Source organism: Xiphias gladius, chromosome 19 (assembly GCF_016859285.1).
Source record: "Xiphias gladius isolate SHS-SW01 ecotype Sanya breed wild chromosome 19, ASM1685928v1, whole genome shotgun sequence".
NCBI lineage: Eukaryota > Metazoa > Chordata > Actinopteri > Istiophoriformes > Xiphiidae > Xiphias > Xiphias gladius.
Window position 1 is genome coordinate 14,447,461 of NC_053418.1, and position 25,262 is coordinate 14,472,722.

General features: G+C 40.1%; 2 protein-coding genes across 4 annotated transcripts in view; both read right to left on the reverse strand.

Annotated features, from left to right (window-relative positions):
- The window catches only part of vps13a (vacuolar protein sorting 13 homolog A), a 39,857-nt gene extending 16,741 nt beyond the window's left edge, over positions 1-23,116 (reverse strand). For all 3 annotated transcript variants that reach the window (XM_040155472.1, XM_040155471.1, XM_040155473.1), the window contains exons 1-48: positions 22,950-23,116; positions 22,086-22,129; positions 21,935-21,977; positions 21,756-21,851; positions 21,183-21,284; positions 19,978-20,087; positions 19,673-19,732; positions 19,457-19,516; positions 18,990-19,070; positions 18,467-18,524; positions 17,839-17,966; positions 17,517-17,623; positions 17,213-17,384; positions 16,172-16,234; positions 15,257-15,389; positions 14,964-15,058; positions 14,669-14,811; positions 13,997-14,198; positions 13,754-13,868; positions 12,217-12,353; positions 11,816-11,948; positions 11,294-11,411; positions 10,816-10,960; positions 10,449-10,560; positions 10,100-10,275; positions 9,416-9,572; positions 9,156-9,235; positions 8,951-9,010; positions 8,451-8,649; positions 8,213-8,329; positions 7,972-8,075; positions 7,452-7,619; positions 6,849-7,156; positions 6,557-6,704; positions 6,065-6,236; positions 5,682-5,806; positions 5,377-5,546; positions 4,605-4,861; positions 4,125-4,309; positions 3,755-3,898; positions 3,279-3,488; positions 2,903-3,046; positions 2,550-2,651; positions 2,293-2,445; positions 1,955-2,213; positions 1,372-1,532; positions 859-962; positions 396-705 (exon numbers count right to left, since the gene is read on the reverse strand). In XM_040155472.1, the coding sequence (XP_040011406.1) occupies positions 396-705; positions 859-962; positions 1,372-1,532; positions 1,955-2,213; positions 2,293-2,445; positions 2,550-2,651; positions 2,903-3,046; positions 3,279-3,488; positions 3,755-3,898; positions 4,125-4,309; positions 4,605-4,861; positions 5,377-5,546; positions 5,682-5,806; positions 6,065-6,236; positions 6,557-6,704; positions 6,849-7,156; positions 7,452-7,619; positions 7,972-8,075; positions 8,213-8,329; positions 8,451-8,649; positions 8,951-9,010; positions 9,156-9,235; positions 9,416-9,572; positions 10,100-10,275; positions 10,449-10,560; positions 10,816-10,960; positions 11,294-11,411; positions 11,816-11,948; positions 12,217-12,353; positions 13,754-13,868; positions 13,997-14,198; positions 14,669-14,811; positions 14,964-15,058; positions 15,257-15,389; positions 16,172-16,234; positions 17,213-17,384; positions 17,517-17,623; positions 17,839-17,966; positions 18,467-18,524; positions 18,990-19,070; positions 19,457-19,516; positions 19,673-19,732; positions 19,978-20,087; positions 21,183-21,284; positions 21,756-21,851; positions 21,935-21,977; positions 22,086-22,129; positions 22,950-23,049 (6,570 nt within the window). In that variant the 5' untranslated portion in view covers positions 23,050-23,116. The remainder of the gene's footprint in view (positions 1-395; positions 706-858; positions 963-1,371; positions 1,533-1,954; positions 2,214-2,292; positions 2,446-2,549; positions 2,652-2,902; positions 3,047-3,278; positions 3,489-3,754; positions 3,899-4,124; positions 4,310-4,604; positions 4,862-5,376; positions 5,547-5,681; positions 5,807-6,064; positions 6,237-6,556; positions 6,705-6,848; positions 7,157-7,451; positions 7,620-7,971; positions 8,076-8,212; positions 8,330-8,450; positions 8,650-8,950; positions 9,011-9,155; positions 9,236-9,415; positions 9,573-10,099; positions 10,276-10,448; positions 10,561-10,815; positions 10,961-11,293; positions 11,412-11,815; positions 11,949-12,216; positions 12,354-13,753; positions 13,869-13,996; positions 14,199-14,668; positions 14,812-14,963; positions 15,059-15,256; positions 15,390-16,171; positions 16,235-17,212; positions 17,385-17,516; positions 17,624-17,838; positions 17,967-18,466; positions 18,525-18,989; positions 19,071-19,456; positions 19,517-19,672; positions 19,733-19,977; positions 20,088-21,182; positions 21,285-21,755; positions 21,852-21,934; positions 21,978-22,085; positions 22,130-22,949) is intronic.
- Positions 23,117-23,755: 639 nt separating this feature from the next.
- Positions 23,756-25,024, reverse strand: LOC120804940 (C2 calcium-dependent domain-containing protein 4C). Its single transcript, XM_040154683.1, has one exon. It carries the CDS (start codon positions 25,022-25,024, stop codon positions 23,756-23,758), a length of 1,269 nt encoding a protein of 422 aa, XP_040010617.1.
- Positions 25,025-25,262: the final 238 nt, after the last annotated feature.

Sequence of the window (25,262 nt, forward strand, 5' to 3'; positions counted from 1 at the left end):
ACAAATTTAGATACTGCGAAATGAATCTGGCATCTGAATCTTGCATTAGAAATGTTGCTGTTCGTTGGCCAACTCTCAGGTCTCGAATTTCAGTATCCTTGAAAAAAAAAAAAGGTTTCCTATTCCAAATGCATTACTAGATGAAATACCCACTGTGATGGAATACCTACCCTTAAGCAACTTGAATTCAGCAGATTGAGTAGTCATTGAAATTACATTTTTATACTATTAATTAATTATAATCAACCATTGCCTGAACACTTTGGAAAAAAGCAGTAAATTGATTTGCACAATTTGTATTTTGTATTCGCCTGAAACATGCAACCCCATCTGGACGGTCCTAAATCTACAATGGCCAACCTGAGTTTTCTTACTGATTACCAGTCAGATTCTACCTTTAGTTTGTAGGCGATGGGGTAAGGCAGCAGGTTGCGTAGCAGGATGGAAGGCCACAGGTGGAGCACAAAGGGCACATCGAAGTTCTCCCCAATACCTCCGGTGTGTTTGAATGTCACAGCATCCTTTAATGGCACAATGTTGATCATCATCACATCCTGGTTTCCACGGCGACGGCAGGTCTGCTGGAGGCGTGTCTCAGGCTGCTGGTTGCTGACATCTTCGTAGCTGAAACCCTCTGAGTACTCAAACTGTGCCACCTGATCGTCAGTGTCGTCCCCTGTTACCGGCTGAAGGCTCAGCTCAGACCTGAGGGGGTAGCAGAGAGTAAATGTGGGTGAAGGAGTGTGTACTGTGTGTATGTGAGGGAGTGTGATTTGAGAGACAGAAAGAAAAGTAAAGGAAAAAAAAAGGGAGTGTGTGTGTGTAGGTGTACAGGGTTGTGTATGTGTTTGCCCTCACCTATATGATTCCAGAGGCACACAGAACTCTTCAGTAGGAAGAGCTGTACCCAGACATGTTGATCCTTCAAAAACTTTGAATGGTATTGTGAAATGATTGATGATCTGCATGAAAGGAGAGAAAAACAATTAAGACTTAGAGATTTATTTTCTTGTATTTCAATTTGATATGTAATCCTATTATGTTTTAATAAATAAAGAACTACCTCTTGAGACTACCGATTATTATCATTTATATTGGAAAGAATTACAATTTTTTGAGTGATTTTGGTGTAATCTGGAGGGAACCGCATGTTTTGATATAAAGTAATTGAAGTATTTTTATGAACCACATGGCTAATTTACATTAATATAGATTTAATTAGCTAAAAGATTACGTCAACAAAAGATCCAGTAGGGGATCTTGAAGGGGGAGTCTGATTTATATTATTACAACCCACAATAAAATATATTTAATGATAGGATAAACATAAGCAGTAAAATTAGTAAAGGTGTATAAGATAATCAGCAGTACCTGGAAAGGAGAGCGGATCTTGATGTACTTGCTGCCCTCCACAGAGTAAATCTGACAGACCAGGAAGCGAGTGACTCCTGAGTCTTTGTGCATTACACTGTACATTCCTCTGCCCACTTTGATCAGGGGTATCACACTGGCCGAGGTGTGGCCCTCTGGAGCTGGAGAACAAAAAATGGTTTTGATGATGAAAACCCACAAGAAATATAGAGAAGAGAGGAGGGATAGATGACATTCATCAGAGAAGATAATCACTAGTTTTTTCAAATATAAAATAGATAAAATCTATTAGGTAATCATTTGAAAATTAAATCTACTTATTATTTACATTTTCTGGTTTCACTTCATTGTAAAATCAAGTTGAGAGCCTAGTTGTAATACTGTTACAACTAGGCAACAATTTACAACTGCATCTGTGGTTTCTAAATCTAAAAGCATATGGGTTTGAGTATAACTGAGTGCACTGTAGACTGTGTATAACTAAACAGTGTTGGAAGCAATGTGTTGTTTGTAATATTGTAAAAATTAACAACTGAGCATGTGCATATACGTAAAGTATAATTATGTACACAAGTCAACTTACTAGGCTGTATGTAGTAGTCCTTTCCACTCAGGGATGTCATGGCTGAGAACTGGTCGGAGTCTGTTCTGGTTGAATAGTCCATCCCGAGGGTTTCTCCATCCTGCAGCTTCACAGTGCAGTTAGTGCTCGGCTGGCCAATGGGACAAAACATCTCACTATAGCGGACGGACACTGGCAGGCCAAGGCGGTTTTTCACCACAAACGGAGCTTCATCCTTCTGGAAGCACTCAGCTGTCTGTTTGGCAGCCTCCGCAAATGCCTAGGGAAAGGCAAGAACATGAACATTACAGATCACCGCTCATCCTTAGACTTCCTGTGAAATTGAGCCCTTCTCTTACCGTGCCCAGGTTACTCAGCATGGCCAGTCCACATTTGGAGAGCGTGATGTTGAGCTGGTCTTTACTGCTGATGATGATGACTGTCTTATAGTCTGGAATATTGTAATCCACCTCATCTGACAAAAATGTGTACTTCACTGGCTTCTTCTTCATCTGGTTATAGGATAGTAAAAAGTTAGAAACACTGTGTGTAGTTGTGAGTATTTATACTATGTGTTTGTGTTTGTGTTTGTGTGTGTGTGTGTGTGTGTCAGTACCTTCAATTCAAGTCTCCATGGTCTAAAACCATCTCTTGTGTCATCTTCTAAGGGCTCCAGCAGCGGTTCCCACACTCCCATTACCTCATTGTAGTAGTGAACCTACAGGCAAAACGCAATAGAAAACACAGCAAAACTTCAACAATCTACAACAGCATAAGATAACAAGCTGAAATATAAGTAAAATTAAATATATTAAACATATTCCATGTAAAAGAATATGTGTCTACTTAATCTTTGGATGGACCAAACAATATCAGAGGCACAGGCTAACACTTTGGAGTGAAGGATCAAGGTTGGAGAGTAAATCATCTACTGTTTACATCTACTGTATCTATGCTTGTGTGTATTACCTCCAGGTTGAGCTCACTGTGTAAGTTAATGAGCGTGGACCAGTTTGTGACGTCTCCATGGAAGGAGGACTTGGCCAGAAGCATGGGGACAGTGCGATGTCCCACGCCAGCCTCCAGAGTCAGACAGATTGATTTGATGGTCACCTGCAGGGATGGATGGCCAATGAAATGACAAACCCTGTTCTTATACATCAAACTGGAATACCTTTCATTCTGTCATATACAGTAAAATACCCCTGCAAAAGAGCTCAAGGGTGATATAAAAGTTTACAAATAAAAACTGTAAAAAAAAATCATGTCATGACACACATGAAGATATTATAGCAAACAATCAGCCATACAGTATTCTCAACTGAGTCACAATGCAGCTAAATACCTGTAATGACTCTCCCTGCGGTATCAGTCGAACCAGTGACCTTGTGTCATCGTCCCCCTCCTCCTCTAGGAACCAGAATTTGAGCTCCTTCCAGCCCCTTTTCTCCCACAGGTCAATGGGAACAGGACTATCCAGCTCCTCAGGGGTCTCCGCTGTGGGAGTCAGAGCCGACTGGATGGTGATCACTGTGTTGATGATGATTGGAGATACCTGGGCAGAGAGTAAGACAGAAGACATTAAACGTTGATTTCAAAGTATAATTATACACACAGAGAATTTTCTTTGCCTAAATACAAGGCACTTATTAAGGACAGGATCAAATCACTTACAATACAATCAGTTCAATGTGTAAAAGATATTCAACAAACCACAACAAGGCATTTATTATCATCCACATGTAGATGGAACAACTTAATCCCTAGTTTCATTGAGTCAATTCCTGGATTTAGAACGTGTAATAATAATAAAACACCTACCTTTAGTTTAAGAGCATTGATGGAGACCTCCATAGCCTGAGGGGTGGTTGGGGACTGAGTACTCTGAAAGAACACTTGACACGGCTGCAGCACTGTGGTCACATTGTTTCTCCTCTTCTCTCTCAAAAAGGGACACGCCACTACCTACAATAACAATCGTAATCCAAAAAAACTTTTTATATTGGTTATTGTTACGTAGAAGAACATTTTTCAATTCTTTTGATTATCAAGTCAAATCAAGTCAAGTTTATTTGTAGAGAACATTTTCATAGAGAAGCGACTCAAAGGGCTTTACAGAGTGATAAAACATTTTAAAAAATTTAAAAAAAATTCTGCTTTTTCATGGTTACATTACAATGATAATACAAACCTTGAGGTCCTTGATAACAGCAGTCATCTGTGATCCCTCTGCACCACTTTTCATCAATAGTTCACACTGCGTGGTCATCACCAGGGCCGGTGCATCAGCACGCGTCAGGTCAGCAACAAACACAATCTCCGGGTTACGCACCACAACATTCATCTCTGTCTTTGTCACTGCGGCTGGAGGTGCAGCTGGCAGCAGCAGAGAGTATGAGAGAAAAACATCAACTCAGGTCATATGACAACGGGGTGCAAATTACTTCATCTTAATTCAATTCTTCTCTAACTCTACTCGCATTTATAACTTACAGTTATAACCCATTATGCTACTGTAGACACGAATAAAGAGTCAAAACATAAACAAAGACATTATTTATTTGTTGTGTCTGATTAAGAGAGCTTGCCGATTCTTTTATTTTGCTGAATCAAAAATCTCTTTGGGATATACTGTCTTCTTACTAAATTGAAACTGTTGCAGTTAACTCACCGGACTCTTTAGATGTGACAGAGGAGTTAATGTTCTTTTTCTCTCCCGCTCCAGTACTGCTCTTGTGTTGTGGCACTTGAGCAAAACCCTGCTGGGTGGCTTTGAGAAAGATATCTGCCACAGTGAGCAGGAACTCCATGCTTGCACACAAGTACACATCCTGCACCACTGTGTCCAACGTTGTGCCTTCACGGCCCTGACGATAGTTCACCTCCACCATCATGTTCTTTTCTGCACCCGGACGCATCGCCATCATCCTGTGAGACCACATAAAAGTGCTGTTAGTGAACAATAAGTGCTGAAACCAATGTAATAACCTCCTCTTGCATTGCGCTGATCAGTGGAGCAACAGAGAAACAATAGCACCCCTTGCTAAAAACATCTCACTGCTACCTATTATTATGATTTTTACTGGATTACATAATACTGGATTACTGGTTTCCACAGATCATCCTAGTTTCCTTAAGTTTCCAGCAGTTTTCTCCTGTAAGTAAGATCATCTCACACTGTATTATAAAAACTACAACATCATCTGAGGACAGACAAAAATAATATATCATTAATGAAGGTGGCATGTAGTATGTTGTCATTTAAGATGGCAAACTGTTGTTGTTGGTATGTAAAATTTTAAGTCAATATTTAATTTTGAGATGACAGTAGAGCAATCACAGTATATTAAGGGAACGAGAAGGGGGGAGGGGATTCAACAAAGGTCTGCTACAAGATGACCAAGACCAAGATGTTGTTGTAGAGCGAGGTGTGTATTTTGTACCTTGGGGTGACCATCTTGATTCTGGGTCTCTTGTCATCAAGAAGGCAGGCAGCAAGTCGTACTGATGCCTTCATGGAGCTGTCGGAGAACATGTGAACAGAGGTCGAGATGGTGCCCAGAGTAAATTCTGCCAGCTTTAACTGCTCATCATGCGAGTCCAACGGCTGGATCTATGGGACAACATACAGCCTGTGTTAGAAAAGTCTCGTAAAGTAAGGATGGTCAAGCCCCATTTTATACTGTATAGTTATCTCTTGTGCTTGACTTCTGGTGTGTCTGTTTGTGTGTACATGTTTTTGCATTACCTCATTCCCATTAGGGCTGTACACGACCAGTGTCATGGAATCGAACTTGAAGTCTAATTTGAGTGTGTTCTTCAGCTTGCTGTTTTTCTGTGTCTCCACGATAGCGGCTGTCACCACTGTGTTACCTGCAATGAAGTTATCACAGCACAGAGCAGAGGTTTAAAAAGTTCATTCTGTTTTGGTTATAATGGTCCAAAATATTTCCAGTCAAGGAGAACACATTTTCATATTTCATCAGCTTTCTAGGGTTTTCCAGGGGTGACCGTGACCTGTCCTGATCTGTGGACTAACAAAAACTTACACATCTGTCCATTAATCGTATGTTTAAGTTTAGAACTACTATACACACATGAACACAATCAAGCACAACCACAACTCCTTACTGCTGGCTGGTCCAGTGGTTCCAGAGCCCTGGGACTCTTTGTTGGACACAGAGTCGGAGGAGGGGTCAGTGGTGGGTGGAGAAGCTGAAGGTGGAACAGCATCGGACTTTTCTGACAGGTTCTCACTCAGAGTCCTCAGGACCACTATCATGTCATCCTGGCTGAGGATCAGCTATTGGGAGCACACATAAGATATGACAGAACTACATTTGTGAACATGAATTTTTGATTTAGATTCTCACTGTAAGCCTCCCCCCAAATCTTTGGATTAGATATCAGAAAACACATTAAGCGAAGGATGAATGAAAAGAAAAAGCTCTATTAATAATAAAATAATGATACAGCCTAATCTGCAAGTCTGTTAATTATTAATCAAATCAGAGTCATTTATCAATATTCCAACGGAACTAAAATTAGATGGAATGATATAACATGCACAGATGAAAATATAGTTTATAAAGACCACTCTTTCCTTCTCATGCTACTACTTACACTCATGGGCTTTAGATGAGCAGTGATCTCTATGTCAGGTATGCTGTGGTACCAGTTGGATGAAAGATTTCTCTGGATTTTCAAGTCCAAGCTGACTGGCTTCAGAAGTTGGGTCTCTCCCTGAAACCCTTCATTTATGTACGTGGTCCTGAAAGCAAAACGGTCATTACAGAAGTTATCAAGAGAATATCAGATTATTGCAAATTGTAATCAATCACACAAGAAAGTGAACATTTAATTGTTTGTCAGTTCACTTTGAAATTTTCAATCCTAAAAATGACTGGACTCTAACCTGTACATCTTGAGGTCAGTCAGTCTCACAGTCATTATATCCACAACAGGCGGGATCTTAGCATCACTTTTAAATGGCTGCTTTGAAAAACGGTTTTTGACAGACAGCAAACCGAGGTCAGCTACAATGACATTGGAGGAAGAGGAGGACTGGGGGAGGAAGATGACAGGCGCGTTGAAGTGGACTTCCAGAGCGATGCGACTGCTTCGCTCTGCCAGCTCCTTCACACCTGACGCTGCCTTTTCTGCAGCATGGACTGTCACCTCAGCCAGGGCCTCTTTGGCCTCCTGGAAGTTATTGACGAATGCCTGGGACAAGCAAAGAATGGAAAAACAACCGAGTGTAGGAGAGAAATTAATAGGTGTTGGGGTTGGAATACAGAAAAAAATGGGAACAAGGAAAAATTATTATGTAGCTATGAATGGAAAAGTAAGAATGTAAGTTAGTATATAGTTCATATTGAATTTTACTTTTATAGCCCTTTTAAAATTTTCTGAGTTCTGATTTTATCATTACCGTATAAAAAAAATAGAAATATCATGATCAGCCCTCACAAGTGAACTGTAAAAACGTTTGTATTATGTTGGGATGTGTGATTCTTACCAATATAGAGGAGACAAACTTGTTGAGGAAGATGACCTGGATGCATCCCACAGTCAGTGTAACAGAAGTGTCAACTTTAGACATGTCCAGATAGGCGTCTCCTTCTGTTGCATCTGTATAGTTCACCATTCGGAAGGCAAACACTTCCTTATCTGCTATAGACACAGCCTAAGAAGAGAGACACAATGTGGCAGAATAAAGTAAAATTGAGCTATATTTTTGTTCACGGACACTCACTTTGGTCAAGTTACTTATAGCAGGAAGGGGGAAAGAGAAGACAGCATCACCAGTCAGCTACTTTTCTTATCTAGAGCAATTTATGCTAAGTGGGCAACATTTCTATGTGCCAGAAACACGGGAAGAAACAAAATATGAATATAGAATTAAAGGCATAGAATATGATTATTTTCCAAACAAAAACTTAATAGCTAAGAGGAGATCTGCATTTTATTAAGTACAATGCTACGAGCTAAATCAGTATAGACTATGTCTTTGAAAAAAGGCAACTTGCTAATTGTACCTTCTTGTAAAAGGCATCTTTGTCGCAGTCTAGGATCACAATGTTCTTCAGGTTGGCCAGAACCTCCATCTCCTTCTTCCTCATCAGAACCTCAGAAACCAGACCTGGACGGTTGAGAAAGTGAGACACTGAGTCAGCAGTTCTTTTGGCTTCCCACTTAATGGCATACATGCCAAGTGCAGTGCATGGAAGAACCCATTAACTGGGTCATGGAGAGGGACATGTCCAAACACTTCCATACCTTCAATACTAATCTCAGAGATCCTGGCTTTCTGTCCTCGAATGAAAACCTTCAGACAGCGGAGATCAGCTCTGATATGCAGATTCACCACATCTGCAAACTTTGAACTCCTTGAGCCTATGAAAACAGAAGTGTCGAGAAGAGAAGGTGAGTAATTACAGATAGCGAAGATGACCACAGAGGAATGATGGCTTTGAAATTCAATGAAACTCTGAAAGGGTTTATTTGGATCAGTTACTTCTTTTCCTGGTTACAGTAGCTTCCTCCTTCTTCTCTCCCTCCCTCTCTGCCTCTGCCTCGTCCTCCTCAGGGATAGTGGGGAGCTCCTCCTGCCCTCCCTCCTTCTTAGTGGATGGAGGAAGGAGGTTGTTGAGGAAGTTCATGGCATTGAGGAGAGCCTCCGTATGTAGATGAACATCCAGGGATGAAAAGGTGACCTGAAGAGAAACACAATATTAAAATGAAGTGGAGCAGAATAATAAAGTGGCACATTTGCTTTCCACATCAAGTACTGTTACTTTTGTTGTTATTCTCATTATTTATGATTAGATAGAATAAAGAACATAAATGATACATTTGTTTTAAATATGAAAATTGCATTATCTTCTAGAATTGAATAGTTAATAGTGAAACCTGCATTAACATGCTGCACATATTTGTAACTGCTCAAACACAGCAGAAAAGAATAACATAAAAGAATCTAAATGTTGGTTACTTGTTCATTAACATTTCCCTCACCTTGATGAGCTGCTCAGTATTGTTGTGTTGAGACCTGAACTCAGGGCCATTCTTATCAGCCTAGAAAAGACATGCAATCCTCAATTAAAAAGCCATATACCATAATTTGGAAAATAATCATTCAGGGTCCTCACAACTGGTAGAATTACTGTAAATAAATCAATATGAAATATGTCTATGCCAAAATGTATAGTATCACACGTACTTTGATATACTCCAGGGTGAGCAAGTCAACCTCTGTGTTGTCTAGAGTAGTTATCAGTTGAACCTGCTTCTCTTCAGAGTCTACACAATCAGGAAAGAAATGAAAACATGATGAATAAAAACTGCAGCCAAAACTCACCTGACATTAATTCACAAATGCTTATTAGAATGGTCGTAATCACCAAAATTTATCCAAAGTTTTAATTATGAATAAAGTCTCCTATAGTGACATAAACCACAGTCCTGCTAGCATCTGCTCACCCATGTATTCAGGACACTTGAGGCAGATTTCTCGAAGGTAGGTATTTGAGGTCATGTCAAAGGTGCGCAGTTTCAGCTCAGTGCCAAGACCCTCTATATCCAAGTGGAGCACGGTGACCTCCTGACCCCCAGATAGGCGACACAACTGAACGGAAAACTAGATGAACAAAAAGGACATAAAGAAAGAGAATGAGAGAGAGAGAGAGGGACAAGGGATAAGCATATTAAAATTTTGGAAGTGATTGAATTAAGAAGTGGTCACAGAAGTAAGGAGAGGAGGAGGAATTCAAAATAAGGAAAGAATATGTAACAAGAAAAAGGGAAAACTGGGAGTCAAACAGAAACAACTGGACAGATAAATACACAGGTTTACCAAAAGTCATTTTTGTAGATGTAGCTATAAAACATTATCTATACAGCTGTGCAGATAAAGTGAAACTGAAATTGAATCAATATCAGAATTTAAAAAGGTGTCCAACCTGTGTTGTTCATTATTCTGTTCTGCATTTGACTAGTGCAGAAGTACATGGTTGAAGATTACTTTCAAAGAAAATGGAAAAAAAACTAAACAAAATTGGAAGTGCCACTAGATTTTAAAGCAACAAAGGAACCCCATCCAAAAAAATTACTGAATTACTAAGTAAGACTTTGTTTATTAACTCATTCAACAAGATGTCTCTGTACCTCACTGATTTCAAACTTCATGATGAAGTCGGTCATGTTCTTCTGAGAGTCTTCCTTGATCAGACTTTTTCTTTTGTTTAAGTCTGCATAGCGCAGTGGCATGGGATTGTCTGGGAAAAATGGTCGATCACCGATGGGAGAGCTGGGAGCATCATAGAACAAATCTTCCTCTGACCCTGAGGGGTGACAAACACAAAAAGGACATCCAATGATCCATCTGTCATACTGCAGGTACACACACAGACCGTCACAAGGTATTTAGTGCAATGACTGTGTGTGTGGCAGCATGAGAGATGCTGGACACGGCTAGAGACTGTATTTTTGTGCTGCATGAACATGTGTGTCTCACCTAAGGAGGTGATGCTGATGGTCTCACATGACTCGAAAATGAGCGAGGAGCGCTGGTCGGCTAAGTTCAGAGGTCTTCTGGGAGTGAGCTGGGGCGTGAATGACTGCTTTGGCTGAGGAGGAAATAACACCAAACCATGAGCCACACCAACAAACCAATTAACTCACTGAAATGTATTAAAAAACTGACAGTGTTGTTATTAAAGTAGACTCCTTCAATCACTTGATATTCATCTTATCTAATTTCTACTAAGAACAACAACAATAATTTCAACAACAACCTGTCAACAATAATTCCCTTTCACTAATTTATCTGATTGACACAAAATGTGGACAGGGCCATCTAGGGAAAATCATGCTGTCCTTGCCTTTGGAGTGGAGGATGGACCAGTGCTGCGCGCAGAAGGTCTGCTCTCGGGCAGTGGGATACTTTCTACAAGCTCCAGAACACTTCGAAGTTTATCATCAGAAATGCGAAGAGACAGCAGAGGAAGCTCTCCAGACATCTTATACCTGGAACACATACGCAAGCTTGGAAACACAAAGATGCAACCACAAACCAATGGACTTTAACTAACAATCCTTAATCTTGGTCCCTACAATTTAAGGATCAAATTAAGCGTAAAAAAAAAATGTTGGGAGGTAATTGTGTTTAATTATTAGTTTACTACTTTCAATAGCTGACTATTGGAATTAGAAATCTTGCAGTGAGGGATTGCTGATTGATTTTTATTGTTGTGTGGTTTGTCTGTCTGATTCTGTTTGTCAACTGAACTGGCTGAATAAAAAAATAAGAATTTCATTTCCAAAACGATGATGGATGTATGAAAAAAACTACACACTCACTTTGCCATGCGGGAGTCTTTGACAACCATCGCCCTGCTGAAATCCATTTTTAGATCCACCGGCTCCAGGATGTGGAGCGGTGACTGTTTCTGCTTACGGGCCATTTTCCAGTCACCATCTATAAAACACAGAGAATGTTTTAGATTTCTATTTGTTTCACACTCGCACAAAACAAACACATAAAAATATTCTGGTTGGAGCAATTTATATGTATGATAAAATTCTTCCCTTAAAACCAAGCATCTTCAAGCATCTTTGAGACAATGTCTTCTGATGTCTATCTATTATTTTCTTGGTTAAGATATATTACGGCCAACAGGGCAATCAGACTTAACCTCTGCCTTAAAGGTATTTTCTTAATACAATTTTCTCCGTCTCAATTGTTTTATAATGTAAAACATATCTACAATATCTAAAAAGTGTAAGCTTCCAGACTCTCAACTCATATGGGACCTGTCAGTCTCTACAGAGGCCCAGTCAAGAACCTTTAACTGTGACAGGGGCGTGCTCTTGTGTGTTTACCTGGTTGGCTGTAAAGAAACTGCAGGCTAGTAAGCTGTATGTCAAAGCTGTCATATGCTCTGGACATGATGTCTTCAATGTTGCTGTAGGACAATGAGAGCTGAGGCAGAAGCTTCCTGCTTTGACTGGACACCTGAAAAAAAAAAAAAAAAGAAATCACGGTGTTCACAAATTAAAAGTTTCAAACTCTGTCTCTAATTATAAAAACTTCAAATGAAGCATTGGAAAACATCTAAAAATAATCTTTTTATTGACAGTTTTTCTTTTCAGTGTATCTTCAGTGAAACCACAATAATCGTTTATATTTACTCCTTGATCAAAAGTAAGGCCACTTTAGGATTTTGAAACAATCTTGTGTGGTACTGATTTACAGTACAGTGTCAAGCTTTGCACTTTCTGACCTTGAAATGCCCAAGATCCAACAGTAGGATATTCTGGGTGCCATTGTAAAAGCCAGTCTGTGGAATGATGACGTAGGAGGCCATCAAGTTCACCTTCAGGTCGAGAACTTTCTGTGTTTCGATCACATACATTAGACCTAAAAAACAAAAATGTCATTAATTTATCATTTGCATACACAAGATACACTAACAGAAAAAAACAATAGATCAGATTTGTTATCAAAAGTATTTTCATGATACAGCAAGAATTATTTTTATCTTATTAATGATGATAAAACAAATCTTAATAAAGTTCAACATAAAGCAGTACAGTCAGCATAACTTATGTAATATGCTTCAAAATATTATCAGCAATGTACTAAATATTTCATTAGTTCCGCTTTTTTAAAATTTATACAGTTAACATCATCTCAGTGGGGAAAATAAAGTGTTTTTAAAAGAAAAACCGCTTCGCTTTATACATTGTGTAAATTTCCAATTTTGATAATAATCATGAAAAAGAAATCCTTCCTTTTTGTAACTGCCCCCTCAGATTGTGATCATAGATTTACAGTGATGATCCAAAACATTCTGACCACCCCTGGCTAATATGCTGTTGGTCCTTTGCATACCGCCGAAACAGCAGCGACCCGCCAAGGTGTGGACCAGACCTCTGAAGGTGCCCTGTGGTGGTATCTGGCACCAAGACATTAGCAGCAGATCCTTTGAGGCCTGTGAGTTGTGAGGCGGATCCCCTGATACACACCCTGTTGCCCGGTTGTGGTTTGTCCCTCCTCGGAACACTGTACTCAACACTGCTGACCGGAAGCATCCCGTGAGACTTGCCGTTGCTGAGATGCTCCGACCCAGTTGTCTGACAATAACAATTTGACCCTTGTCAAAGTCACTTAGGTCTTTACACCTGCTCATTTCTCCTGCATCCAACATGTTGCCTACAAGAGCTGACTGTTAATTTATCATCTTATATATCCCAGACCCTGACATGTACCAATGTTAAGAGATAATCAACATTATTCGTCATCTGTGAGAGTTCATAATCACTGGTGTATAATAAGCACTGATTAAGGTAGTAGTTGATTTTAGTTGGATGGAATACATGCCATTAAGTAATTTGCTCATTTTATATCCAGTGGGTCCAGTGAACACTGATATGTTGGTTACTTAAATAAAAGCCGCTGATAAAAACACTTTCAAATGTCCATCCGTAAATTGCAGTACAATATATTATTAATATCACAGAGCCTTGCTGAATGTACCCAAATGAACTGAAGTGAATCATGCCATTGTAAGAAAAAAAAAAAAGCTAAATACTTTAGCAAATAATCTCAGGAAACAATCAGACTCAAGAAAATAAACAGGAACACCACAATCCACAATCCACAATCCAGTGGCTGAGACATGTAGGCTCTCTGAGCACATGGAAAAATGAAAATGACCCAGTGAAAACAAAAAAACTGCAGAATGCAAACATTTATCCATCAGAGTGTTGAGACCAGGCTTGAACTCGTACATGTTTTCACGTGAATGTGCAACTAACCCGTGGCTGTGCGGTCTCTAAACTGCTCCAGTTTCATCAGGGTCGCGTTGGTGAGCTCATCCAGCTGCAAGTCGTCAGGAGGCATGAAAAATGCTGACATGTTGTTCACGGTTATCTGGACAGACACACAAACGAAGAATTAATTTGATATGTATCCCTTCGTAAGAACAAAAAAAACAAAAAACAAAACTTGATACACATTTTTTTCATGTTCATACGTCCACGCTGAAAGACACCACTCACTGCATCATAGATGATTTCCAGGGGTTGTGATTCCACATGAAGCCGCTGGTTAGCTCTCTCATCCAGAGGGTTGGTCTCAAACAGGATGCAAAGCAGCGGGGTCCCTGCTCCCGTGGCTGCCTTCCTTGATGAAAGGAGGGTTGGTGCAGGCCGGTTACTGGCCAGGCCAGTGACCTCGAACAAACTAAGCTGGGCTGTGATTCTGATAAAAAGAGGAAAGGAAATGAAATGTCAGTGACTCCCATGCCATGATTCTAAGGAGGAGATATACTGTAAGTACTAGGAGCAAAACGGTGGCACTATGTTGTCAAGTATCCACCAGCTACAAGGTTGCTACTTTATAGTAGACTCTGCAGTCTGATATATGAGAACATATGCGGTTAGGGAAGAGTGTTGTTTTTTAATCAACCAAAATCAAAACTACAAACTGCTACTACTGCTTTTAGCGATAATTTGCTAATCACAGTGTTGTCTTAAAATATTTTATTAATTTTTATTAAACTTTTAATCAACGCATAGAGAAATGCTTGTGCTGAATGTCTTTTTTTCAAATGAAATGAAAATCAAATGAAAAACTTGTATTGGAACTGGAGATCAAGCTCTTTAAAACAAACATTATTAGTGATATTAAAGCCATGGAAGATCCTAGAAAACCAAAGAGCTCTGACAAACTTGATGGCTTGTGCTCCAGGTCTCTGTGTGAGTGTGGAATTGAGCTCTCCCACAGTCAGCCTGATGATCTCATTTTTGTCCTTGTTGTCTTTGATGGACACAGACAACCTCTCCATGTGGAAATTGACCTTCATGTCTTCAAACTATGAAAAAAATGACAAACACAGTGTATAATCAAAGTATCTAACACTCTATTTGCATTTTGGTCTTGGTATTATTGTTTAAGTGGATTGGAGACCCAAACAGAAGTGTATTATTAGTTGATATGTGGGTGTCAGAGAGGGAAGTGACTCACATCCTTTGGCAGGTTGGGATTAGCAGCAGTCTCACTGTATCCAATGGCTCTATAGAGTTTGGCTTTCTCAGCAGGGGTTAACAGTTCATCAAAACCTGAGTGACAGGGCAAGAGGGAATAAATGGAATACAGAAAATATGAGGAGTAACAAAAGCATCATTTAACCTGGTACTACATAGACTGGTACTACAAAAATATAATGGAGTACTTTGCTTTTGTCCTGGTCTTGAGTACACTGTATTTTATGTATGTGTCTGTTTTCTTCATTGCAATATTTATTTTGTACATCCTACCTCCAGTCTTGACATCTTTTGTTTGTGGATCAGCCTCTCCTCCCCAGTTCCACACCCAGCTGAACCAACCCTGAGACTCCTCTTCCTCCATCTTTATCCCTGGACGATAAATACGCAGGCCTGCCTTGCTCACCTGGGGAAGACGAAGAACAAAAAACACACAGAGCAGTCAGGAGCTCCAAATTTTTCATCCCTGGAAACAAATGTGAAATGCAGCATCTGACACTCAGAACGGGTACAAAATCTAGACCTGTGAATAAAATGTGTTTTCTGCAGTTTTATTTCCATCTGAGAATTAAGTCTGAGTGGGGACAGTACAGAAACAACTAATCATAGAAGCAAATATTGCCTAAATCATATATGTTATCTGAAATTAATCCAAATCAAAATACTTCTTTGCAGGCCACCAATATATATTAGCATTGTATGAAAAATGCTGCGCTGAACACGTAAATAATGGCAAAGTGAAGTGCAGCAAAGCCAAGATTATGTAAGAACCTCTTACCAGCTGTCAAGCAGAGGGACTCACATAAAGTGAGCAACAGACATTGTGACACTTCCGCCTATATCTCAACCACTGCATGCATCTGCTTTTTACCACTTTCTGTCGTGTGCTTAGTCTTGTGTCACTTTGGTCATATGGTATGTGGTATGTTTGTGGCAAAAAACACATCCCGAAGAGGCATTTTACTGTGTATTCTTAAATCCAGGGAGCATAAATGGAAAAAATATTGACCGTTTTTTTCTGTATTCTTGGAAAGTTTCATTTTGGGGCCGTAGGGTTTGGAAGAATGTTAACAACTGATCTAAACACAGAAGATAACATTTATAACATCTGTCACAATTCATACTAGAGATACAAAGTAAGTGTAGAAAGTGCAGATGCCCACTATAGGTGAGAAAAAAAGAGCTTACCTCCACTTCAGCCTGCTGTCTGGCCAATGTGATGTTAAAAATATCCAAGGTCTTCTCTGGCTCCTGAGAATAGAGATACAAAATACATTGATTAGGGTATTTAACAGCTTCTTGCTTCTCCATGCAGGAATGCATCAATTACTAAATGTCCATTATCAATCACATCGGGAAAAAAATATGCTACCAGAGCCGAGGAGAGACAGTGAAAAAGACCACATCTAAAATACTAAAGGTAGCTTTAGATTTAATGGTGTATTTCTCTGAATTACAACATCCGTCTCCAATGCTTCAATCAATCCCTTTATAGGGTTGAACACTTGATATGTGGGTAATTATGGCAAGAAAAAAAAAAGAGTGAATGCATATTACTGAAAAGATACTGAGAAGGTAACATCTTTACAATTAACTACTTGCATATCATATTATCTTTACATTCACTGTAGTCAAGTGGGAATTTCCCCCAGCGCACAATCAAGCAGAAACAACCTGCGCTTGCAGTAGTATCCCACCGGGCAAAAAAATTAGTTAGGCAGAATGTAGCCAAAGTGGAACTCAAAGTCAAACACTTACAGACAAATAACAATTTTATTTAGGACAGGCTGGCTGCATTGTGAAACCTAGTCAAAATCCCTGAACCAACTCCTTTTTCTTGTCTATTTACTTTGGCCTCTTCATCTACAAATCCTCATTTCAGTTTCACTAGATTCAGATGCATATTACTGACATGACAGATACAGGATCTGCCAAAGCATTTACAAACATGGAAATCAGACATATAAAAAAGAAAGTAATAACAAAATTCCAAATAATGTTAGCATATGGAAGAATTTCCATAAGTGTCTCTATTTGAAATCAAATTTATCATAAAACAGGAAATTAGGCTCGCCAGGTCTCTCATTGGTATTGTTATGCAGTTGCAAGGTTAATACCCACTACCGTGTTTCTTTACAAATTCTACCACCTACGTCCATCCCTGTCTACTTCCTGCCTCCCTCCTTCCCCTCCCCCTCTTCAGTTCATTTCAGTTTAGCCCTGCCCCACCTCTAGTTGTTTGAGCAGCTCCTCGCTGGGTTTCTTGCTTGTGATCTTTGTTTTATAGAGCTCTCTGTATAGTTTGACCATCTGCCGGTGCCGGCGAATGTTCTGCCATGACCACATATGGAGACGTGGCTTCACATCTACCTCCAGGATGCCTGTGATCACATACTTCCACCTAGAAGGCAGCAACATATAATTTTACGGTCAATTGCACAATGTGCAAAACTAAGTACCAGCACATGCAATGGTGGTAAAATGTCATATGGCATTATAAAATCAAAGTCAAACTGTGGAGGTGTTTTCTGACCATAAGTGGGCATTCTTGTGAACATGGTCCGCGGGTCTGTACTTCCTGTATGGCAGGTTCCGAGACATCATATCCACTGAGCCCAGCAACTCCAAGATGCTAATGTACTGGAAAGACAGGAAGTCAGCAATTACTCAGTGGCACAGAGTACTGACAGAAGTGCATTTATCATCACTGAACACCTTTTAAAATATGGTTTCATTTCATGGTTTGTCTTTAACTTCTCTCTGTTTCTCATCCTCTCTCCTGAAAAACTTAGTTTTAACCAGGCTCTTACAGGTACAAGTTTATACACAACACACACACACAGAGACACACCTACCTGGGGTCTGTTGAGTTCAATGGCCACCTCACTGAGATTGACCATCAGGTCCACTTTGGGAGAGGAGAAGTCTACGTCTGTCCTGGGATTCATCTGTAGCTTAGCGTCCGCTGAGATTGGACGAAAAACTGTGGACCAGCAACAAGAAATAAATTGTTAAAAAACTGTAACTCTAGGCATACTGATTTTTTCTTGAACTTTTGGGTTGTACGTGGGTTTGTGCTTGTATGAGAAAAAAATGTACCTGTATTTTTGTGGCGTTTTAAAATTGTGAATATGTTTTTCTTTTTGTTTTTTCTGCAATTGCAGCCCTTCAAAAATCTGTCAGCTTGTGCCCACAGCTAAAACAAAATCTGTTGAAATGTGCTGAAAATCTGGTAAAATGTGTGGTGAGTCAAGCTGTGTGATTCACACATTTTTTCAGGGAATGCAGTATCAGAGCAATTAGATACCAGGTACCGATTCATAATCGATACACAAAATACTGAGTCATGCATGTCAAGTAATATGTGGCCTTAGGGGGGTTTCATTAGGTCGTATAGACAATATTTTTAAATTGAACATGTATAAAACAGAATAAAAATAACAGTGTAAAATTGTGAATAAAGGATGACATTGAGACACTCACTGAAGTCATGGCTGACAGGAAGAGAGCTGTGGATTTCCATGCTGCTCTGGAGACATCGCTATAAAAAGACACAGTAAGAGAAGCCTCATCAAAATTCTACCTGCTTGGTCTCAATCTCTCAACATATCCTGTCTCTTTTCCTGACTGCTTTAACAACATGTGGAAGGAAACCATCACAACACCATGTTTATAATCATTCTACTTATTAGAGCCACTATAGAAAGAACCTTTGTGGCTAAAATGAATGGTTGACAAAATCTGCATTAATCTCAGAAGCATTTTCAGAGGCCAAGAAAATTATGGCAAAGGCTTTAAAAGGATTTGATAAAAGGCCTTTCATATTGTCACTCTGTTACTTGGAATCTGTTCTGCCTGAAAGTGTAAACTGGCTGGCTAAGATTGTTCTGTGTGCCCACAATATTGTGGTTGTGTCTTAGTAAAGACAGAATATGACAGACAATGGCATACCTAAATCCAGGCTGGTGGAGACAAGGTACAACACAGTAATAATAGGATGACTCACCAAGGCCTTATCTGCACTGTGATTGGAGAAGAGTGTTGAGTTGACATTCCAGTAGGCAAACAAGTTGTCTAGTCGAACCAACTGAGAAGAAGGAAAAAACAATTAGCGTTAGAAAAAGCAGTTTGAGTATTGCAGCTGCTTACCATGAAGATAAAAACGGAGATGATAGTGTCCAATGATTTCTAAAGTTTGATTCAGGGCCCAAAGATCAGTTAGCAGGAAATAAAATGGGTTCCTGCTGACACACACATTTCACAGGACCAAACTGACTGAAACTCCCAAAAAAGTTTTCAACAAGTAAATTAAGTTTCAGTGTACTTGTAGGGACAAAGTCATCAAATACAGTGAAAAAAACAAACAAACAAACATACAGTGTCACAACAGGTTATATTTGATATTTCCTATAAAACATAAATAAAATATAAATTACAAATATAGATGACAGATAAAGTGGTTGAATTTCTTACCTTGAAGAAAAGCCTCGAATTCTCATCCAAAAGACTGGGATTCCAGTTCTCATCAGCTGTCTGTAAAACCAAACAAGCAGAAAGGTAAAAGCACCTTGATGAGATAACTTTTTACATATTTGTAATTAGGTTTAAGTACTAATTGATGAAGAACACCATAATTGCTGGATGTAAGATAGCATATAATATGACATCAGGGACATTAAAACACATTACCTGAAGGCTGAGGTTTTTCAGTGATACTCCAAATGACAAAGGACAGTCTGGATTGGTGACCTGAGCAAAACAAATAAGAGGAGAAATAAGAGCTAAGCCTACAGACTGGTTAAGGCTATATTCACTCTGCGAGATCCATGCTTTCATTGTTAGGGGGATATAGAAATGCAACCATCTCTCGTTCCGTGTTTTTATCACTTACTACTTACTTTAAAAACACAAATTTGAGTTCATTTTAAGCTTTATTTAAGCGTTGCTGTATATACTTACATACATCACTAAGGTAAGTCAGCTTGAATACTCACATCATCTTCATACCGTACATGGATGTTAGAGATCTTGACCTGCAGGTTTTTGATGACCTGAGTGACAAGTTTTTCCACAAAGGTGTCCTGCTTCTCTAACTTGGGGTTCTCTGTCAAACACAAACAAATATGAAGACTGTGAGACCTGATCCGGTCCTGCAGCTTTCCTGAGGCTTGGCTTTAGGAACAAGGATTTGACCTCTCGCTCCGTGATACATACGCCTACTATCATTCACTTACAGTATATGTTATAGTTTATTCCAACAGTTGGCCTTAGCTCTCATTGCTGCATGTTGAAATTTACCTTCTTTATTTAAGTTATTAAGCAGTACATCGATTATAGCATAATAGGACTACTGGTCCTAGTTAGTTTAACCATGCATCCTTCGTAGCGTGACTACTGCACCTACATGCAATTTTTGATGCTGAAATATCATTCAGCCATATTTGAGAAACTAATTTGCATATGTTCTCTCAAAATTTGAATGCTCTGAAGGAAGATGAAGTTGTTATATTAGTGCAGTAAATAGCATTAAAATGACAAATGACCATAGAAATGTTTCACTTTACTGCAATATTTACTGATCTAATGACAAATACTGTGTTGTTCTAATAACAATGCTGCTATTATAAAATGTAAAGCCACAGTACTGTAGCACTTCCCTTAGTATTCAACACAGGACTATGATAGATGTGTTGGCAACAGGCTCAAACTAAACAGCTCAGGTCAGTGCATTTTGGCTCAGCAGTGTTTAACCACAGAAAATAATAAGTGTGAAAGCGGTAGCCTGGCTGCTCCACAAGCAACACATGAACTCACAACCAGACAAACCACGACCACATGGCTTGGTATCACTGCAATGCTATTTAGCTGCATCTACTGCAGACAACCCTGCTTTTTCTGCTTTTAAGTCTCTGCTACTGTTCTTCTGGCTACCTATCCCAATAGTTACAACTTGGCTAAGAGTGTCTATGAAACCTGCTAAAAACTTAACTGGAAGCAAAAATGCCTAACTTTATGCAGTTAAACACACAGAATATTTGTTAGACTTACATGTTTATACACACACACACACACACACACACACACACTCACACACACACACACACACACACACACACACACACACACACACACACACACACACACACACACACACACACACACACACACAGATCCCTTAAAATCAAAGCTGACCCCTGACCTTGTTCAGCAGCCTTCAGCTTTGTCTCCTCTATCCGCTGTAACTCCCTCTGACGAGCCTCTTGTAGTTGTTTCTCCTCCTTTTCTGCATCATACTTTATACCTGGAGAGAATGGCAACAATAAAAATGATTATTTATCTGCACATTCATGAAAACAATGAAAGATACAAATGGTTAAGCTTGAGTTTCCTGTTTGTCCTGACAAGTACTTTAGGGTCATGAATAAGTGAGAGACTTCCTTTGTCTGACTACTTTGATACACTGTGTTGTGTCTGCTACTCATAAAAGGTTATTCATTCATTCATTCATTCATTCATTCATTAGACGGAACTTGATATTGCTGTTAGTTTAAATGCTTTAGATTTTTATTCATTAAATGTGTCATTAAGAGGCAAGATGTTTTAACATGCTTTTGAATTTTTTAAACCTTGACTATGACTATGTAAAATGAGGAGTTTACTTATATTAACATTCGAACCCTGTATGTTTCTACTGAAATGGTGGGAATCAACAATGCTGTACACACTATGAAGTCTATTATGTATTTTGGCTGGATACAGATGCTTATCTTACTTGCTGTAGGGACTATGAGCAGATAGACACCATCCAGTGTGGCCTCCACTGACTGGTTGTAGAGGTTCTTCCATGGAATTTTAAGCTCCAGCCGTCCTGTTAACAGAAACACAAGATGAGAAAATGTTCTTCTGTACCAAAGGAAAGTTGGCAGATGGGGACAGTAACTACAATCTCACCTATATGACCGGCTCTCACTTTAAAAGGAATGTCAAGCTGACTCTGCAACAAAGGAGCAGTAAATTGTTGTAAAACAAATCCATCAAGAGTGCCAGAAAGACATGAGAGATGACTTTTTTTTGCTTACTTACGCATTTATGTGCAACTTACCAAGGCATTTTCCTTTATTTCAAGATTTGTAAGAACAGCATCACCTGTGATGACATAGATTACTTGTTTACTGATCGTTACTATGTACATTATGATAAGACAAATAGATTATTATTGTGTTTTGAGGCTAACAGAAACACAGTCCAATCTAAAGAGGTCTTTGGCCTTTGTCTATTGCCTTTATTCAACACTCAGGGCAATGGAACACATATATTATTAAAGCCATACATGACAAAAACATCATTACTCCAAGCCCCGAGAGACTTAACTGAGCAGCATGTGTGCACATATCTCGATTTTAAAACTCAACAAGCACACCATCCGAAAAACTCCTTTATCATATCTGTTAATAAAAGCAGCAGATATTGATCCGTGAGTCCACTCCCTGATCGAGTTTAGCACATGTATAGTAGTGGCTCTGAAACCTCTCTTCTAATCCTATCATTTGCGTACAGGGCTGTCAGTGTCCGACTTTCAGGTGGAGCCTGTAAAAAGGATTCAGTATGAAACACAGTGGCGAGTCATAACCTATCTGTGTGAAAGGGTGTGACCCCGAACTGCTCGCTTCCCAGGAACTCGCGTGAATGCACTGACCAAACAGCCTTGTGGCACTAAAAGAGCTAATGTAAGGTCATTGTAGCAGTCATAAATTCACAATGCTAATTGACTTATCCATAAACTAGCATTTTTGCTGCACTGTCTTGCTCACACCGGACAGCTAAACTATATTTTGGGACAGATAAACTGACACTGACAGCTGAGGGAGCCTCTCTCACACGCCTGGTGGCTAGCGGCTGTTAGCATTAGCTAGCTAGCTTGGCGGGCGAGCTAGTCCAATAAAATGACATACACAACTTCAGTTACCTCCCCATATGCCAAGCTTTAGCTGTGAGCTGTCAAGATTGACAACGTAGTCCCCTAAAAACCGGTTAAGGACATCTACCACCAAGCTTTCGAAGACCATTTTGGCGTTTCCCTCATCTATCTGTCACCATGTTTACATTCTAGGGACTTGCTTGCCTCAACGTCAGATTAGGACGTCCTGCGGTGGGCGGTGCTCTGACGTCATGTCGTACCTGCAATACGATTCGTTACGTAAGGCAAAATTCACCCACTGCTGCAACACTGGGAAAGAGGCGAACTGTAGATAGGTAAATGACAAGCGAGTTAAGCTTCAAATGCTTAAGAGAGTAAATAGGCACATAAGCACAGCAAGTACACTGTATTTTAATTTGCTGTGAGGTTTTTTACAGAGGGGAGAGGAGATAAACAGGAAATAAAAAGACACAAGGTGTATAAAACAGGGACACAAAGTGTGCAAGGCAAAAACTAGAAAGTTATGAGATCAGGATATCAGGAAAAGGCCAAAACAAGCAGGTTACAAAATGCTTTTTATTTAGCTTCTCTGAGACCTTACTGGAATAGGGGAACAATAACAGCAGAGTCTTGGACCAGTTAAGATAAGAGCAGAGTTCTAACTGGCATTGTAGCCGAGACATGTCATGACACCGTGTGGATCAGGAAAATGAATTACTGTTTTAAAATCAAAGAACATTTTGAGACATCTGCTCTTTCACCACAGTAAAGCAGTTTGAATTATAAAGCCACATGAACCATTGTCACTATAGTTATGGAAATGGTATGTTCACGTTTTCGTGAAAGGGAAATGTCTATTCTTCTAACCATTTATTAAGAGGGAGTAACTGAGATAGAGGTTTGGTGATCACTCCAATCACTGTCCCCCTCCTCAGTGTTCCAGCTGCAGGTTTATCCACCACTTTTAACCTCAGCTGCAGTTCCAGCAGATCCTCCCGACTCAGCTCGGTGAAGAAGAAATCTTCATTAAACACAGGGCTGCGGCAGTTTCTGATGGTGGCGCTCTCCTGTTGCTGCAGCTTCCCTGGTGTCAGACATAGATTCACTGCACAGTTCAGGGTTCGTAGGTCAGTATTATCCCATAGGCCTTCCACAGACACCACACGAACTCTGACTGTGGAAAGGGATGAGAACGTGTCGGTGCATAGTGCGGTGTGCTCAGCAGAGAGCCGCACTTTACCACGGCCCTGCAAAGGGAGGACGTGCTCACACCGAAGTCTCTCCTGGCACTGCAGAACATCCAGTGGGAAGAGGACACGTGGGACTAGGGTAAGTGAGTTTCCCTCTAAGCTTGGAGGGCTACTGGAAGAGGTTGTTAAACCTAAACCCCCCATCCTCAACCTCCATCTGTCCTCCCTGCTGTCAGTTAACACAGGACAAGATGTTGCTCCTTTAAGACAACCGCTTCCCGATGGGATGTAGAGGGAGGATTTAGCACTATAAGGGGAACTGAGGGACGAGGAGTCACTGGAAGAAGGCGTTTCACTTTCTGTGCTTCCTGTGTCTGAGAGGCTCTCGCATGAAAACAGAGAGAAAACCCCAGATAAGCTTTTCTTGGGCAGGTTTGTCTCATTTGCCAGCCGGGGTGCAGCAGTAGGAATGCTTCTGTCAAACATGTAAGCAGGGCACTTTGAGTGGAACAAAGACTCTTTCCTCCGAGTGTTGGGGCTCTCATACATCCCAGCCAGCCCATACCCCTCTGCAGAGAATGGCAAAGGTTTCTTTGTAGCCTTCCAAGCCTCTGATGCATCACCATTGCTTGTCTTCACATCCTTTGTCTTTACATGTGTATTGTCTGAAGAAGTGCTGCTCGTGGGTATCTGGTTCTGACTGTGCAGGTGAGGTGGGGTTGTCTCCGCTTCAAGCAGAGGGCTCCTCTTGCAGAGCCGTGGTGGCAGGCAGAACTCTGGGATCTTTTCTGGGGTGAGGACGTTGTTGTGCAGATTGCGAGAGAGGCTGGTCTTAGAAGAGAGAAAGATATCCTCTTCACTCTTCCCCATGTAACGACTCAGCTCTAGAGGAATGCTCCCAATGCTCTCCCTGATCTTCCCAAGGACCCACATAGTTATTTTCTGATGGTTTAACACAATGTGAGTGTAAAGGCTTTGCGCACAAATCCAAACTTTTTTTCTTTTTAGGCAAATAAAACAAATAGAGCTTGAGACAGAATAAAACACATTTGTCAAAGGTAAAATAAGTTTTTCCAAATGGAGACTTGACAGATATTTCTCCTCTCACCTGTAAATTCACGATGTGTCCGTCCCTAAAGAAAGATCTGCACGTATGCGACGGATGTGTCTG

Bases quoted from the DNA above. Each gene is read 5' to 3' on its own strand.
- LOC120804940 (XM_040154683.1), bottom strand. From the start codon at position 25,024: ATGTGGGTCCTTGGGAAGATCAGGGAGAGCATTGGGAGCATTCCTCTA.